We start from the raw sequence: 15,020 nt of genomic DNA, 5'->3' as shown, positions 1-15,020 counted from the left end.
TATTTATCTTTTTATTAATAGGCTGGTACAAATATTTTTAAAAGTTTTTCCACAACCCAAGAGTCACAAGAATTGTGCTTTTTTTGAAAATATCGCAAATCTGGACAAAAAAAATTACTCTCTACAACCCAATCTCGCTTCTGTACGGGCTTTGATTTATAAAAATCGCCAAAAATCCATTTTTGAACCAATTTGTTATCTTTAAAAAGCAAAAACTCAACTCAACAAGAACTCTTATTTTTTGAAAGTTTTATGGTTTTAAGTTTTACTTATTTTATATGTTCTTTACTAACGTTTCCAATATTTTAAGTAAAAAGAAGTATGCAGTAATGTTTGTGGTGTCCCAGTATATGACTCTGGGCATTGTTTCACAATTTAAATGATAATGGTGCCATTCTATATCAGAAAATGTGTAAAACTAGCAGACATTTAAAAAGTAACTGTAAAAACATGAAAAAAACGAAATGCAAAATGTTATGATAGGAGGTGGTAGAATATGCCAAATCAAAAACAAATATAAACTAAACAAAATAAATGCAAATCAAAAAACTAAAAATGAACCAAACAAAAAACATAAAACAAGAGAAGTAAAGTTTTTCGTAGAACAAAAGTTGCTCAAAATGACCTCGTGAACACGTGAAAAATAAAAAAAATTCAAAACAAAAATTTGGGCAGTCCACTGTTGAGATTTTTTAAGTCAAAATTGCGTTTGCAAACTAAAGGTGTTTAAAAAAGAATTCTTGATAGAAGCACCTCTGAAAAATTATTTTAAAATGCTGAGAATATGAAAGTTGGGCAATTAGCTTCTGCTTCACAGCAACAAATCCGATGGTAAAATTGACGCAAAAGGAGGCACATCACCATTGTAAAAAAAGATTCAAACCCAGCACTTACAGTAAGGACTGGCGCCTTAGCTCGCTCGGCCATCAGACCGATGAAGAATGGAAAGAATAAACGCATATATGAGCTTGTCATTTCAACCTACTTGGTTTCCCATACCGATGGGCTACATATTTCAGGGTGTAATACAGTAGTTGTTCGGTAACTGGGCGTTGTTTAACTGGGCTGCCTTTTACTTTTAACTGGGCGCTCGATAACTGGGCCGAAGCCCAGTTAAAAAGCAGACAAACGTCAAAAAACCAAAACAAACCGAAATGACCGAGGGGTTAATGGATGCAATAATCAAGCTCAATAAATAAAAAAACTTTTATTTAATTTCAAGTCACAATTAAAGAAATATGGAAAGTAAGTATTGTAACTGCATTTGAGTAACTTTTATTTTTATATTTCATCAGGAAAATATTATGCATCGGTGGTCCCCTCGTTATTTTTCGTTCAGCTCAGTTAGCGAGCAGCTTTCGGTGACAGGGCTACGTTCTCAGCCCAGTTACCGAACAAATACTGTATTACATAAAATTTCATAAAATAATGCATTTCTTTTACACGCAGCTTGAAAACGTCACATTTTATTTAAAAAAAAAAGTACTTTTGATTGCAAATTCGATTTAGCTTTAAAAATATTTTTAATTTTTAAAATATTTTTTTGTCAAGATTTTTGATTTTCCATATTTTGCACCATTACGCAATTCCCCATGAAAACAACATGATTCGTAAAAAAGGGTCTCCGATCGTGCTCAATTTTTTTCTGATGGTTCTTTGACCGAAATAATTAGACCCGTATTTTTTTGTTTGACTATTAGGGTGACCTACGCCGTGTTAGGGTGGTCCGAAAAATGGCAATATTCGTCGATTTGTGCAAAAACCACATTTTTCAAAAAAAATCATAGCTCCGCACCATTTCAACTGACTTTAGCTGTCTTGAGCGCAAACAAAAAGGTATTAGATAGGCTTTTAAGGAAAAAAAATTCCCGTATTTAAGGAAAAAAGACGTATCTCGGAACATTGAAAACATAACTTCACCATTTTTTGATATGTTATGTAAAATTTTCCGAGGAATCTGATAAAAATATTTTCAGACATAAGCTTTTTGGTCCCGAGACCTTTAAAAAATCATTTTACGTTTTCATTTGACCTTTTCAAACGTTAGGCTAGCTAGGGAATTGCTGCTTTTAGGCATAGAAAGTTAAATAAAAAATGTAATTTTTTTCAATTATAATTTTTGATTTAACATATATTTTTTAATTATCTGCCTGTTATTTTTCTTAAGGACGTATTAGACTACGACAAGCAAACAAACAAAGGCGGAAATACACAACAATTTGGCAGTTTGCCTGCTCTGTTTTTTTTGCCGGCATTTGTTTGCAGAAACGTCGCCCTGCATACATTTGGCTTTGTTTGCGAGTTTGCCGCAAACTGTCAAATACGAAAAAGTGCGGGTTTGTTTGTTTGTCATAATCTAATACCTGCTTAACACGTCCTTAACGCAGATCACCTTTACTTACCGGAAAACTTTAATCCAACGATTTGTTAGCAACAAAGGAGACAGCAGCACAAGGTGGACAAACTTCAACGACGAATAACCTAGCCACAGATTTGTTTTCTATCAAAACGAGCAAGTAGTAAAAGGAGCCACACTGCAAAACGACCTGCTGTTAGTAACACACAAAACGACTTCCAAAGTTTCTGCACTCCTACTTTCGAAACGTCATTTTACCCGATATTTACGATGTTTTCTTCTGTTATTATTATTTTTTGTTTCTCTTTTCCTGTCCATCGGGACGAACAATAAATTCTGCCTTTAGCTTAATTTCAATTCTTAACCTTTTCCGAGTATTAAAAAAAAGAAGGTAACAAACTGGAAAACCATGAAACCAAAAAAAAACCGCTGTAAATTTGCTTGCTTGCTTGCGATGGTATTATTTGCGCGAAATAGAGTATAAGAAGAATTAGGAAGAAGTAAAACAAACAAGAAAAACAAAACTTAAAATATGTTTTCAAACACTCAAAAACTGGCCTCCTCCGCTGAGTTTGGATTTTTTTTTGAAAATTGGAGATACTTTGGTGGTTGTTACAAGTTTCGAAAGAATGGGAAAAATAAATTAAATCATGACTGAATAATTAAAAATACACCATTTCATCGTGCTTTTTTTTTTGCTGCTGCGTGTGAATGCATTCGCTGCTTTTTTTGTTAAACGAACCTTTGAATTGTTTCATTTTTTTTTTTGCATTTGATTTTTTAACGAACTACGGTTGAAACGGTATGATTTTTAGTTTTTCATTGCGGTTTCTCTCTCGCTGAGCGCTGCGATCTAACTACTCTCTAACTTTAATCGTATTTGTTTTTCGTCACAACAAATCGGGAGTTTTCAAGAGGAACAAGAATTTAGAAGAAGTAGAAGCTAGGAGAATTTTGAACAAACTGATAAATTAAGATATATAAAAAACACAAATTGATTAAACCAAAGGCATTTTCATTGTTGCTTCAAATCGCACATGTTTGTTTTCTACTTTTTGACTTTGTTTTGCTCGAGTCCTTTTCGAGGTGTGTTTGCTGTTTTTTTTGTTTTTGTTTACGTTTGTCGTGGTAGAGGAGCGTGTGGCTTCTTTTCTCTTGCATCTCACGTTTTTGATTTTGCAATCATTCCTAGGCGGGGCAGGACACGTTTGCGAAGGGATTCCGATTCAAATGGACAATTGTGTATCGAGGAAAAAATAGGAAAAAAAAAGTAATGAAAGCAAGTTGTTTTATATTTTTTAATATGAAAAGCGTTGAATTTTATTTTAACTTTTCTCTTTTTCTCTGCGTCTCTTTTCTGGAGTTTTCAATGTACATTTTTTGTTTCACTTTCTCGATTTTTTTAATCAAGTCCAAGAACTAAAACCATAGTTGTTTTCACTAAGCCTAATTCGAATGTATATAGTTTTGTTCAGTTGTTCCTAGTTTCAGTTGCTTGATACTTGGCTTTTACTCTGAGTAAATTAGCCAAGCTTCTTTTTTTTTAAACAAATAATAAATAGTAGTAACACTAACGAAAAACTACAAAAAAAGATTCGTGACAACCAATAGGAAAAAAAGTAAGGAAAAAAAGGAAACTTTCAATATGATGCTGCTGCTGGGTGCTAGCTTTCACATCAGCACACTATCGTTTAATCCCGAATGTTTCATTCCGTTCTTTCAAATGCACAATGAATAGGTATATTTTCAATATTTAGCCATTTCATTAGTTTTGTTTGCTAAAGTTGCATTTTTTTGCTCTTTTTTTTCTTGTTTAGTGGAATCGGCGATAATTTAATTTATTTTTCTCTTTCTTTCAAAAAACCAACAGACTTTGCTTCTGTTCACCGCGTTAAGTTTTTTTTTTTTTGTTTGTTTTCCTCCTTCTAGAATTGGTTTAACGCTAATCAATTTGTTAATTAGTATATATTCTACTCGACTCTCTTTCTCTCTTTCTTTTTTTCTCGTTTAGTGTTGGTTTAAGATATTAGGAGATATTGACTTGGTATGTTGTTTTACTGGGTAGTTGCTCTTGTTCTCTCGTTCACACACTCACAATTTGATTGTAATGCCTCTCTCTTTTTAAAGATTATATTGGTGTATATGTGTGTAAGTGTGTGTGTGTGTCACTGTGTATGTTTTTTTGTCGTTACTGTACTCTATTTTAGTAATTCTAGATTTACCTTAAATGGTGGATGTAATGAGGGACAACAAAACATCAGGAAAACGGTTGTACCATTTAAAAGTTATATGAGCAATTCTCTGAGACTTTCTAAAAACGATATTTTTTTGTATTTATGATTTGGTTGAAACTTTGTGGGTGCTTTCTCAAATCGCTTTAGAGCATTTTTTGGGTTCGAAGTTGAGCTCAAAATCCCAACACAACTTATTGATTGGGCAAATGCAAACCGAAAACAAGACAATGAAAAAAAATGTCTTATGGTGTTTCAAAAATTAAATATATATATATATAAGTTATTTTCGGAATTTTGAACCTAAAAAAATCATTTTAATCTAAATTTAAAAAAAAATCAGCAAGAAAATAAATTTGATCTTTAATAAAACAATTCGCAATATTGCATAACACTGGCTGAGATAGCCTGTTATGCAATATTGTTGTTGTTTCGGTCATTAAAATTTACAAATTTAAAATTTCTGAAAAATTAAGAATTTAGAAATATTAGAATATTATATGGAATTTTTAATTTCTTTTGTTTTGCAATTGTTTTAATTTCCAAATTTTCAATTTTTGAATCGTCAAATTATTATTATTTTTTTGTAACTTAAGGAATTTTAAGTATTATAGGAGTTTTAGAAATTTTAGGAATTTTCGAACTTTTAGGAATCTTGAGAATTTTAGGAAATTTAGATATTATAGAAGTATTATGAATTTTAATTTTTTTGATTTTTTTTTTTATTTTTTTAGGATTTTAAGGAATTTTTATGATTTCAGGAATTTTAGGAAATTTAAGAAATTTAGGAACTTTGGGAACTGGGTATAAGTAATTTTAGAAATTTTAGTAATTTTAGTAATTTTAGAAATTACAATAATTTTAGAAATTTTAGTGATTTTAAAAATTTCAGGAATTTTGAGAATTTCATAAATTTCAGCTATTATAGGAATATTAGGAATTTTAGCAAATTTTAATTATTATTATTTTATTTTTTTGGGAATTTTGAACATGTCCGAAATTTTATGATTTTAAAAAATCTTAAGAACTTTAGGAATTTTGAGAATTTTAGAAATTTTTGGTGTTCTAGAAATTTTAGAGATTTTAATATTTAAGAATTTTAGATTTTTTTAAGAATTTTAGGTATTATAGGAATTTTAGAAATTTTTAGAATTTAAGGTATTATAGGAATTTAAGAAATTTAAAGATTTTTTATGAATTTTAGAAATTTCAACATTTAGGGAATTTTAAAATTTTAGATTTTTAGAACTTAAGAATTTTAGAATTATAGAATTCAAAAATTTAAAAATTTCAAAATTTAAAAATTTGAAATTTTAGAACTTAAAAATTTCTGATTTTAAAATTGAAGATTTTTTACTTCTGAGATTTAGCAAACTTTAGATTTTTAAATTTTAGATTTTTGAAGTTTCAGATTTTTAAATTTTTGATTTTTAAACCATAAATTTTTAATATTTCATTTTTATTTGAAATTTTTAAATTTTTAGAATTTAACTTTTAAAAATCTCAAATATAAAAATCTAAAATTTTAAAAATCTGAAATTTTTAAAATCTTTAATTAAAGAAATCTAAAATTTAAAAATCTGAAATTTTCAAATTCTGAAAATATACAATTCTAAACTTTTAAAATTCTTTAATTCTAAAATTCTAAAATTTAAAAATTAAAGATAAATTTTAAAATCCATAAAATTTCGTAGCTATGATTTTAAAAATTTTAAATTTTTAAAATTATTAGTTTTTAAAATTTTTGATTTGAGATTTTGAGTTTTTTTTAAATAAAATCTAAAAATATTTTTTTTGATTTTTTTAGATTTTAAAAATTGAAAAATTCCAAAAAATTTTAAGTTATGAATTTTTAAATTTTAGATTTTTAAATTTTCGTTGTTTTTCAAGATTTTGATTTGAGATTTTAAGTTTTTTTTAAATTTTAGATATTAAAATTATAGATTTTAAAACGTTTGGATTCCTAAAATTGCTTATTTTTTATTATTTATAGATTTTTTTATAATCTGAAAATGGTTAAATTTTAAACTTATTTTTTTTTTTTCAAGTTTTAAAATAAAATCGTTTTTCTAGGACCTTGCATTCTGTGCAGAAAAAATAAAAAAAAGTTTTTCAAGATTCTGCTTTAAAATTTAGCCTAATAAGACATCCATTTTTTTTCTTCAAATTTCAAGCTGATCATTTTAATAGTTGTTAAGTAACTTTTGAAAAGTATCATAATGGCCTTGTTTAAAAATTTGAAAATATTTTCATCGGAAAGATCAGACGTTTTCCAAAATGCATGCAAATCATCTTCGTTCTCAGAAAAAGTACCCATAATATTTCAACCAAATCAATGTTTAAAAAAATAAAAATGCTGTTTTATGCGAGAATTGCTCATCTATGGTAAAGTGGAGTCAAGGAACAGCGAGGCAAATGGATTGATCGTGCGAGCTCAGAGGAAAACGCACAAATCGTAGTAAATGCTGCTCGATTTTTCAGTCTTTGGAAAACGCTTACAGACAAGTAGAATGCTCTCGTCATGGAATTGCTGATTTGGTAAAATTTGCTTCTTGTTATTCTTGTTTTTGCTTGTGGAGAAGTGTTTGTGTCAATACTTTAAGGAATACGTTGCTAATGCTATTGCAGACTTCTTCTTGCGGCTCGATTTGTCCGGAAGAAACAATTGGGGAGTCGCCAAAATTCTTTTCATTTTGTTAAAAGTAAAATGCAGCTTTTCAAAAGCCATACAATTGATTCTATTTCAAACTTTTCTCACACATTCCAGCAGGACAAACGGGTAAAAAGTTTCGAACATAAAAAAAAAATAAAACAAAAGGGGGAAGATACACTGTGTACTTAGCTGGCTAACAAAACTAAACAAACAAAAAAAAAACTATCTCTGACCGTGCTGAACAGCACGGTCGCGTCGTCTGGAACCTGCTTTTGTGAGTGAGAGTGCGTGAGCGTCTTACGTAAAACCGTACAAAACTCGTGGGACCCCCCCCCCCAACCGAACCTCTCCAACCCGGCCTCTTTCTTCTCTTTAGAATTTGTTACCGCGCAAAAGCTATTCAACTAATGTGTTCGTGTGTGTTAGTGTGTGTGTTTCCTTGTTGTTTTCTATATTTACAATACTGATAAGGGCACTATATTTACAGTTAGTCTAGTCTTGGCCGGTGGAGGTTGGTTGGTCGGTTGGCCCCTCCCCCCGTTTCTCCCCCCTCAATCGCGGAACAATAATCTCAGTATCACGTACGTGTGTGTGTTTGTGTGTGTTGTGTAGTGTGTCGTTATAGTTTAAAAAACAACGGAAAAACGGAAACGATAAACACAAAAAAAAAGGTTTAGTAACGACTTACGTGCTGGTGGTGCAGCTGAATGTGCGTCGTTCCGCCGTCGTGCTTGATCTGGACCGGCGCCAACGGGGGAGGCTGGGCCGCGACCGTCGCCTGCTGCGACGGCTGAATCGCCAGGTAGATCTTGGTCGGCCCGAGCACGCCCTGCTTGCCGTTGGACTCTTGGGCTGTTGAAACGAATTTATTGTGATTAGTTTGGAAAACGCTTTTACCACGCCGAAATTTGTTCTCACCTTTGAGCAGCTGCTGCTTGACCTGCTGCTGGACGAGCGCGGACTGCTGGGGCGTAAAGTCCGAACCCTGCAAACCTTGCAGCACTATCCGCGGACCCTGCTGCGTTTGGATGACCTGGGCCGTAACGCACTTGATGACCGTGCCCGGTGGTTGTCCCTGGAGCAGGGACTGCTCGACGGGATCGATGACCTGTTGCTGTTGCTGCTGCTGCTGCTGGATTGGTGAGGCAAGCTGTTGGAAGGTGGTGGTGGTCGTGGACCCACCGGACGTGTTCAGTGCATGCTGGACGACGGTTTGTTGTTGCTGCTGGACGACTTGTTGAATCGTTGTTGCTTGCGGGATTTGGACATGCTGTATCTGAGGTTGGGGTTGCGGCTGAGGCGGCGGCGGTGGGTCGACCGCGTTAGCCAGAGGAATGATTTGGGCGGTTCCGTTGGACTGGGTCTTGATGTGGGCCACCACCTGGGCCTGGTTGTTGCCCAAGGGTCGAATCAGCACCTGTTGGCCGTTTAGGTTGGCTAGCTGAAGCTTTCCGCTGGACAGTTGTTGCGCCAAACTTTGACCTTGACTCAGCTGAGTCGGTTGTTGGGCGGCCTGGATGGTCTGGATCTGCTGGGGTTGACTCACCACGGGTTGCTGAATTTGGATCTGGATTTGCTGCGGCTGTTGAGGCTGCTGCTGCTGTTGTTGGGGTGCCGCCACCAGCTGGTGGTGAACCTTTTGCACTTGCTGAATCTGCTGAACCTGTTGGTTCTGCTGGATTTGGATCGGTTGATTGCTGATGATCTTTTGGCCACCTCCGTGGTTCAGAATTATTCGCTGACCGCCGATCATTATCTGCTGACCGGGTGAGGCCACTATCTGCTGAACAATCTTCTGTCCACCTCCGCCCTGGTTGATCACGATCTGCTGCGGTGTTCCGGGCGCATTGGCGTTCTGAATCAAAATCTGCTTCTGTACGGTCTGCCCGGTTGGAGTTGTCGTAACCAGAACCTTCTGCGTCTGGACCGCCTGACTTTGGCCGGGGTTCTGCTCGACAATCACCTTCTGGCCGGTCGCACCCTGCAGCAACTGCTGCAGATTGGACTGCGTCACAACCTTCTGAACCTGCTGGTTGCTGGTGCTCGTCGCAATCAGCTGACCACCGGCGGTCGAAATGATCTTCTGAACCGTACCACCCTGCTGATTGTTGATGATGATCTTCTGGGGCGTCGCGGCCACCTGCTGCGGAGTCGTACTGGTTGCTTGAACCTTAAATAGAGACATCGTCACCTCAAACCTCGGCAATCAACCCAAACAAAAACACTCACCTTCTGCACGACCTGCTTCTGGATGATCTGCTTGATCGGCTGGCCGGCCTGGTTCCGCACGACCAGGTTTGGCGACTTGTTCAAAATCTGCTGAGCGACCGACGTCGTCGTCGTCGTCGTCGTGGTGGCAGCAACAGGAGCCGCAACCGGTGAACTGACCACGGTGGTGGTGTTCTGCTGAATCGGTTGAACCTGCTGCTGCTGCTGAACCACGGGGGACGAAATGGGCGTGGCGGACGTGCCAGCGGCTGCCATTTTCGTGATAATCTTCTGACCCGTCTTGGTGGCGATCGCCTGCTTGCTCGCGGTTGGACTCGAACCTTTATGTTTCAGAATCGGAACGAAAAAACAAACGAGGGTTGGGGTTTAGAGTGTGTCGTTGCTGCCAGCAGCGCTGACCTTCGCGGCCGCCACTCGCCCTTTATTGATCAACTTGACAAACTTGGCATACATACCGGGTGCCGCACTGAGCACGTGCAATTTTCCGTCGGCCGTCTGGATCAGCTGTTGGCCCGGGTTGAGTCCGCGGACGCTAACCTTGCCGTCGGGACCGCGGATGATCTGGACCTTCTGGGGACCGTCCGGTTTCGGAGCGGGACTCGCCTGCGCTTGTTGTTGCTGCTGCTGCTGTTGCTGTTGTACAACTGACGGGGAAGATCGCGCCGCTTGGCCCGCAGGTTGGGTGATGTTCTGCTGGATCACCTTGGTCGTACCGTCCGGGTTCTTGACGATGATGCGTCGCTGCACGACCGTCTGCTTGGGCGGCGTTGCACCATCTATTCAAGAAATCAAAAAAGTTATTGAATCTAGGAGAAAACCAACCGTCTAAAAAAGTCTCACCTTGCTTCAACTCCATCGCCCGCTTCTGGTTGTGGGCGGCGCGCTGAATCCGCAGCTGTTGTTCCATTTTTTCGGTAATTTCCTCCCGGGACGCCTTACTGGAAATGACGCCAGTCTTGTTCGGTCCACCGGAGCTGGAGGAAGCTCCGTTCGTCGGAGTAGACGAGTTGGACGATTCGCCGGACGAAGAGCCGGCATGCCGATTCGGTGGAAGCTTTCCGGTGCTGGTCCTCGTTACCGGCAGCACCTGGGCAGCGGCCAACTTCTCCTGCTTCTCTCCGTACAGCTTAATCTCCCACAGCTCGAGCTTGTCCTCGTCGATCCACTCCTCGCTGACCTGGGGTTCCGTTTGCTGCGGAGACTCAGCCCGCTTACGCTTCCGCAGTCCGGATCGGATCGATTGAACCTCTGCAATAGAGAAAGTGTCAGGCATCGCAACCGCAAGCTCTTGAAGCGACGTTCAACTCACCTCGCACCGTCTTGGGCAGCTCCAGCGGAATGACAACCTTCCTGCGGAGGTACTGCATCCGCTCGTTGAACACCCCGGCGTAGCGATGTTTCAAAATCTCCAACGACATGATCTCGGATTCGGTAGTGACCTGAAAACAAAAAGATCGTCAGCAAAACTCACTTCATTAAAAATCCAAACCCTTACCTGATGCTTCCCGTCGGTCGTCACCGGCTTCATGGCCATATCGTCCCACCGCAGGCAGGTCCAAACGATGCGCAGTTGCAGCCCGACCGCGGCCAGCGTCGACAAGTTCAACGTCCTGTACAGCCAGCACGTCTTGAAGAGGGGCCGCGCGCACGGATACGGCCAAACGGAGTTGTTGTTCTTGGCCGTGTGGTGGAAACCCTCCACCGGAAGTCGACCCCCAATCCGGGCCAACTTGATCGCGTCGTGCCGTGGCAGCGTCATGATCGACGTGGTTTGCTTCCAGTTGCGGAAATAGTTCACCGCTGGATACTTTGGCTTAACTGGACCGCTGGTCACTTTGGGTTCGGGCTTAACCTTCGTGTCGGCAACGACCGTAGTCGTCGCCACCACCGGCAGCGCTTGCACCTCCTTGCGCAGGTAGATTCGTCCCTTGGGTGATGAAACAGTAAAGACACGCTGACTACCGTCCGGGGCCAGTTCCTTCTCTTCGGCGGAATCCTCCTTCTTGACACTTCGCGATGGCAACGCAAAGCGCCGATTTGGTTTGTGCTCTCGCTTGGGCAGAACCACTTCCTGTTTGACGACCTTCGGTGGCTCTGGCTCTTCCACGACAACCAGCGAGTTGTTCTTGCCACTGTTTCTGGACGAGCGGCCTCGCCGCGTTGTCCGTGGTTCGTCGCACGAGTTCTCCGAGATCGAGTTGGAGTTTTCGTTCATCTTCAAACTATCGTCCGCCGCTCGTTCCGACCCGTTCAGATTGAGTTCATCTTCCGTGCTGACGACCTCCTCTTTAACAACCATGTCCGGAACCTCTTCGGTCTTTACTTCAACCTCGTTCGTAACGTTGTTGTTGCTCTCTTCCGCCACTTCCATCTTTGGTAGCGCCATCGACGCAATCAGCTCCTCGTCGTACTCGACCGGATCGCGCAGGGCTTGCTCCAGATCGTCCGAGATCGCACGGTACCGATTCATGGTGAACGCGCTCAGCAGTGCGTCAAAATCTTCCGGCTTGTTCTGGGTCAACTTTTGCTCCAAGATTGACCGCACTCCACCAACTGCGGCGCTGACCACCGGAGCCGACTGCAGCTGCTTCAGCAGTGGCCGCAACTCATCCTGGATGGCCTGCTTCTGGGAACACAGCACCGAGTAGCAATTGCCATCGGCACAGTCAACCGAGTAGCACTTGTACTGGGACGCAACACGACTGACCTGCCGGTACTTGGCACGAAGGGCGAGAATTTTCTCACTCAACTCCTGTCGCTTCTCCTCCGGCATCGGCTTCACCGTCGGCGTCGGCACCGTCGTAGTCGGCGTACTCGGAGTGATTCGCACAATTCCAGTGCCATTCCTGGTGGCCACGACGCTGTTAGCCCTGCTGTTTGCAATCTTTTGCAGTTGCTTTTCAACGCACTCGCCGAACCGCACACTCGGCACGGCGGCCACCTCCGGCTTGGCGATTACGTTGACCCCGATGTCGTCCTCTTCCAGCTTGACGTTGGCGATCTTTCGCTCCTCGGCGTCCCGCAGCTCAATCCTCCGCTGAAGCAACCCATCCAGCACCGAAGCCTTTCGGGCAATCTTTGGATAGAGCGCACGACCTGCCGGCGTGGACAGTGCCTTGCTTATGTCAATTTCCCCGTACAGCACGGGCAGTTGGAATGTCTCGATTTGGCTGAACTTTTCCACCAGCTGGTGGTTCAACGTATCGTTCTCGGTCATAAAGTCCAGCTTCTCGGCGGGGCTGTCATCCTGGATGCAGGCCTGGTACGCCTCGTGCGTCTTACGGTTCAGCTTGAGCAACCGCTTGTGCACCTCGGCAATGATCGGAACGACTACGTGGCCGACTTCGTTCGTTTCCCGGCGCGTCTTGTGCGACTGCTGCCGCCGATTGCACGAGATCCAAACCCAGTCCCATTGGCCGTGGATGCGGTACTCTTCGCCCTTTTGCTTCCAAACCTGGTGCCGCAGTCCGAGCGAGTACTTGACAAAGTTGAACGTGTTTCGGTTCCGTTCCTCCTCGTCGGCCTGTTCGCGCTTTTCCCGCTTCTCGAGCTTCTTTTTCTCCTCACGCTCGGCAGCGGTAATTCGGTACATCCGGGTGTGCCCGAGCTGTTCGTGCCAAACGCTGGCAAAGATGACCGAACGCATGCTCGCCTGAAGGATGCACAGGATCCGAGCAAAGTCTCGTCCCTTGGTGCAGGCGCTGATTGCACCGATCCAAGTTTTGCGCAGTTTGGTCCAATTTTGGTGCAGGAACGATGACGGAGTGGCCTGTTCCAGGGCGATGATGGTCTGTTTGATGGTGGAGATCATCTGCGCCTGGGTGCTGTTCATTCCACCGCCGAGCCACTTGAACTCCGAAGCTTGCGTCAACGAGAACTTGTGCGACAGATGGCGCTTCTTGTCGCGTTCCTCGTTCCGTTGTGGTTTGTTCAACGCGATTGGGTTGATCGAGTACTGATTGACGTACGACTTGAACCCGTTCTCCTGGCCCAGCTTAAAGTACAGCGTACCGTTGCCCAGCTGGCTAAGTCGGTTCCGTGTCAACCGAGCCTCTTCGTCTTCTTTGGTAAGCGAGCCTTTCCGTTTAAGCTCGTCGATGCTGAATGTTCGCGGTGTCAACGAACCCGTTTTCGACCGCGTTACATGCTTATCGCCGTCTTCCTCCTTCTCGGCCGCCGATTCGCTACCGTTGGTCGAATCTTCCTTGTCCTGTTCGTCCGAGTTCTCCTTCGCTTCTTCCTCACCCGGTGGAGCATCTTGCGTCATCAACTTGTCGATGCGCTGATTGTCCACCTCAATGTACGACTTTTTACCGCCCTTTTGTTGATTGGTTATGTTTTCGGTGATGGTCATCTGGCGGATGATTTCGTCCCGCCGTTCGTCCAACTCCTTCCACAGTTGTGCTTCGTATTCGTCCGGATCAAGCAGCGTCATTAGATACTCAAACTGCTTCACCGTGCTGTAGTACCACACTTCCGGATTGTCACCTTCCTCCGTTTCGACGAATATCCGCCGGCCAACGTACCAATACTTGCGCCCATTCCGGTCGAAGCCGAGCAGTTCCTGCCGACACAGCATTCCCTGCTTTTCCTGGCTCGAGATGCAGTCCATGACGCCGGAAACCTTGTGCAGCTTGCACAGATTGCACTGCCAGTCCTCGCTGGGCACGTCTATCAACGGTGGATCGACACAGTCCAGGTGGAACACTGCCGGGCACGTCTCGCAGCACAGCAGATCTCCCAACCGGTGACAGATACGACAGTGGTCGTCGTAATGGATGGGACTCTCCTGCAGCATATCGTCACGGACCGTGGTCGTGACCAGGAACTGGTCGGTCAAGAATTGCAACACGCGTAGCCTCTGCTGTGCCCCCACAAACGGATACTCACTGGTGCTGAGTATCTTCAACACGTCCCGATCGAGCGCCGAGTCACTTTCGATGTAACTTCGCATCACTTCCGGCCACGTTATCGTATCGATCAGATACAACGCAATGTTGACGCTGTCCTTCTGGTCCAGCGGAGCAAAGTGTGTCTGTTGAGAATCTTCCTCGCGCAGTATCGCCTTCAGCAGCATGATGTGAATCTCCACCAGCAGTGGGCTCTGATCTTCGCACGCGATGGCCGCGGCAAAGTCCTCCAACCGGAACGGGGATAACCGCACCAGGTGCCGGAACCGTCGTATGATTTCGTAAATCGATGCACATCGCAACACCAACTCGTTCGGCACGAGCAGATCCTCCGACGACGGTGGCAACTCCAGCGGCGGATACTCGCGATCCTGCAGCCAGATTGGATCCGGCGATGGTTCCTTCTGCAACCCGCTCCCGATCGGGCCAACGCTCAAGCTCAGAATCGACATGTCCGACTCGGACTCTTGCGCGAGACTGTCGTCCGAATCCGACGCCGACCGCATCGAGTCGTCGTACCCGTCACTTTTGTCACTGTCATCGCCAAAGTCCGACCCGTAGTGGTACTCCGACTCGTGGTACGTGTAACCTGGGGCGAGAGAAAATCGGAAAAATCCGCGTTAGTAAACCCGTTTTCAACC

The 15,020-nt window shown here is 42.5% G+C and overlaps 1 protein-coding gene across 2 annotated transcripts in view; it reads right to left on the bottom strand.

Annotated features, from left to right (window-relative positions):
* LOC6043986 (nucleosome-remodeling factor subunit NURF301) overlaps positions 1-15,020 on the bottom strand; it is a 36,306-nt gene that overhangs the window by 10,344 nt on the left and 10,942 nt on the right. For both annotated transcript variants that reach the window (XR_005278572.1, XM_038263727.1), the window contains exons 3-9: positions 10,965-14,968; positions 10,779-10,908; positions 10,310-10,717; positions 9,925-10,245; positions 9,470-9,789; positions 8,159-9,410; positions 7,929-8,092 (exon numbers count right to left, since the gene is read on the bottom strand). Coding sequence is in view for 1 of the 2 variants with exons in the window: in XM_038263727.1 (XP_038119655.1) it covers positions 7,929-8,092; positions 8,159-9,410; positions 9,470-9,789; positions 9,925-10,245; positions 10,310-10,717; positions 10,779-10,908; positions 10,965-14,968 (6,599 nt within the window). In the remaining variant the exon portion in view is untranslated. The remainder of the gene's footprint in view (positions 1-7,928; positions 8,093-8,158; positions 9,411-9,469; positions 9,790-9,924; positions 10,246-10,309; positions 10,718-10,778; positions 10,909-10,964; positions 14,969-15,020) is intronic.

The sequence above is a fragment of the Culex quinquefasciatus genome, chromosome 3, assembly GCF_015732765.1.
Source record: "Culex quinquefasciatus strain JHB chromosome 3, VPISU_Cqui_1.0_pri_paternal, whole genome shotgun sequence".
NCBI classification, from domain to species: domain Eukaryota; kingdom Metazoa; phylum Arthropoda; class Insecta; order Diptera; family Culicidae; genus Culex; species Culex quinquefasciatus.
This window is presented reverse-complemented; position numbering and strand designations above follow the sequence as displayed.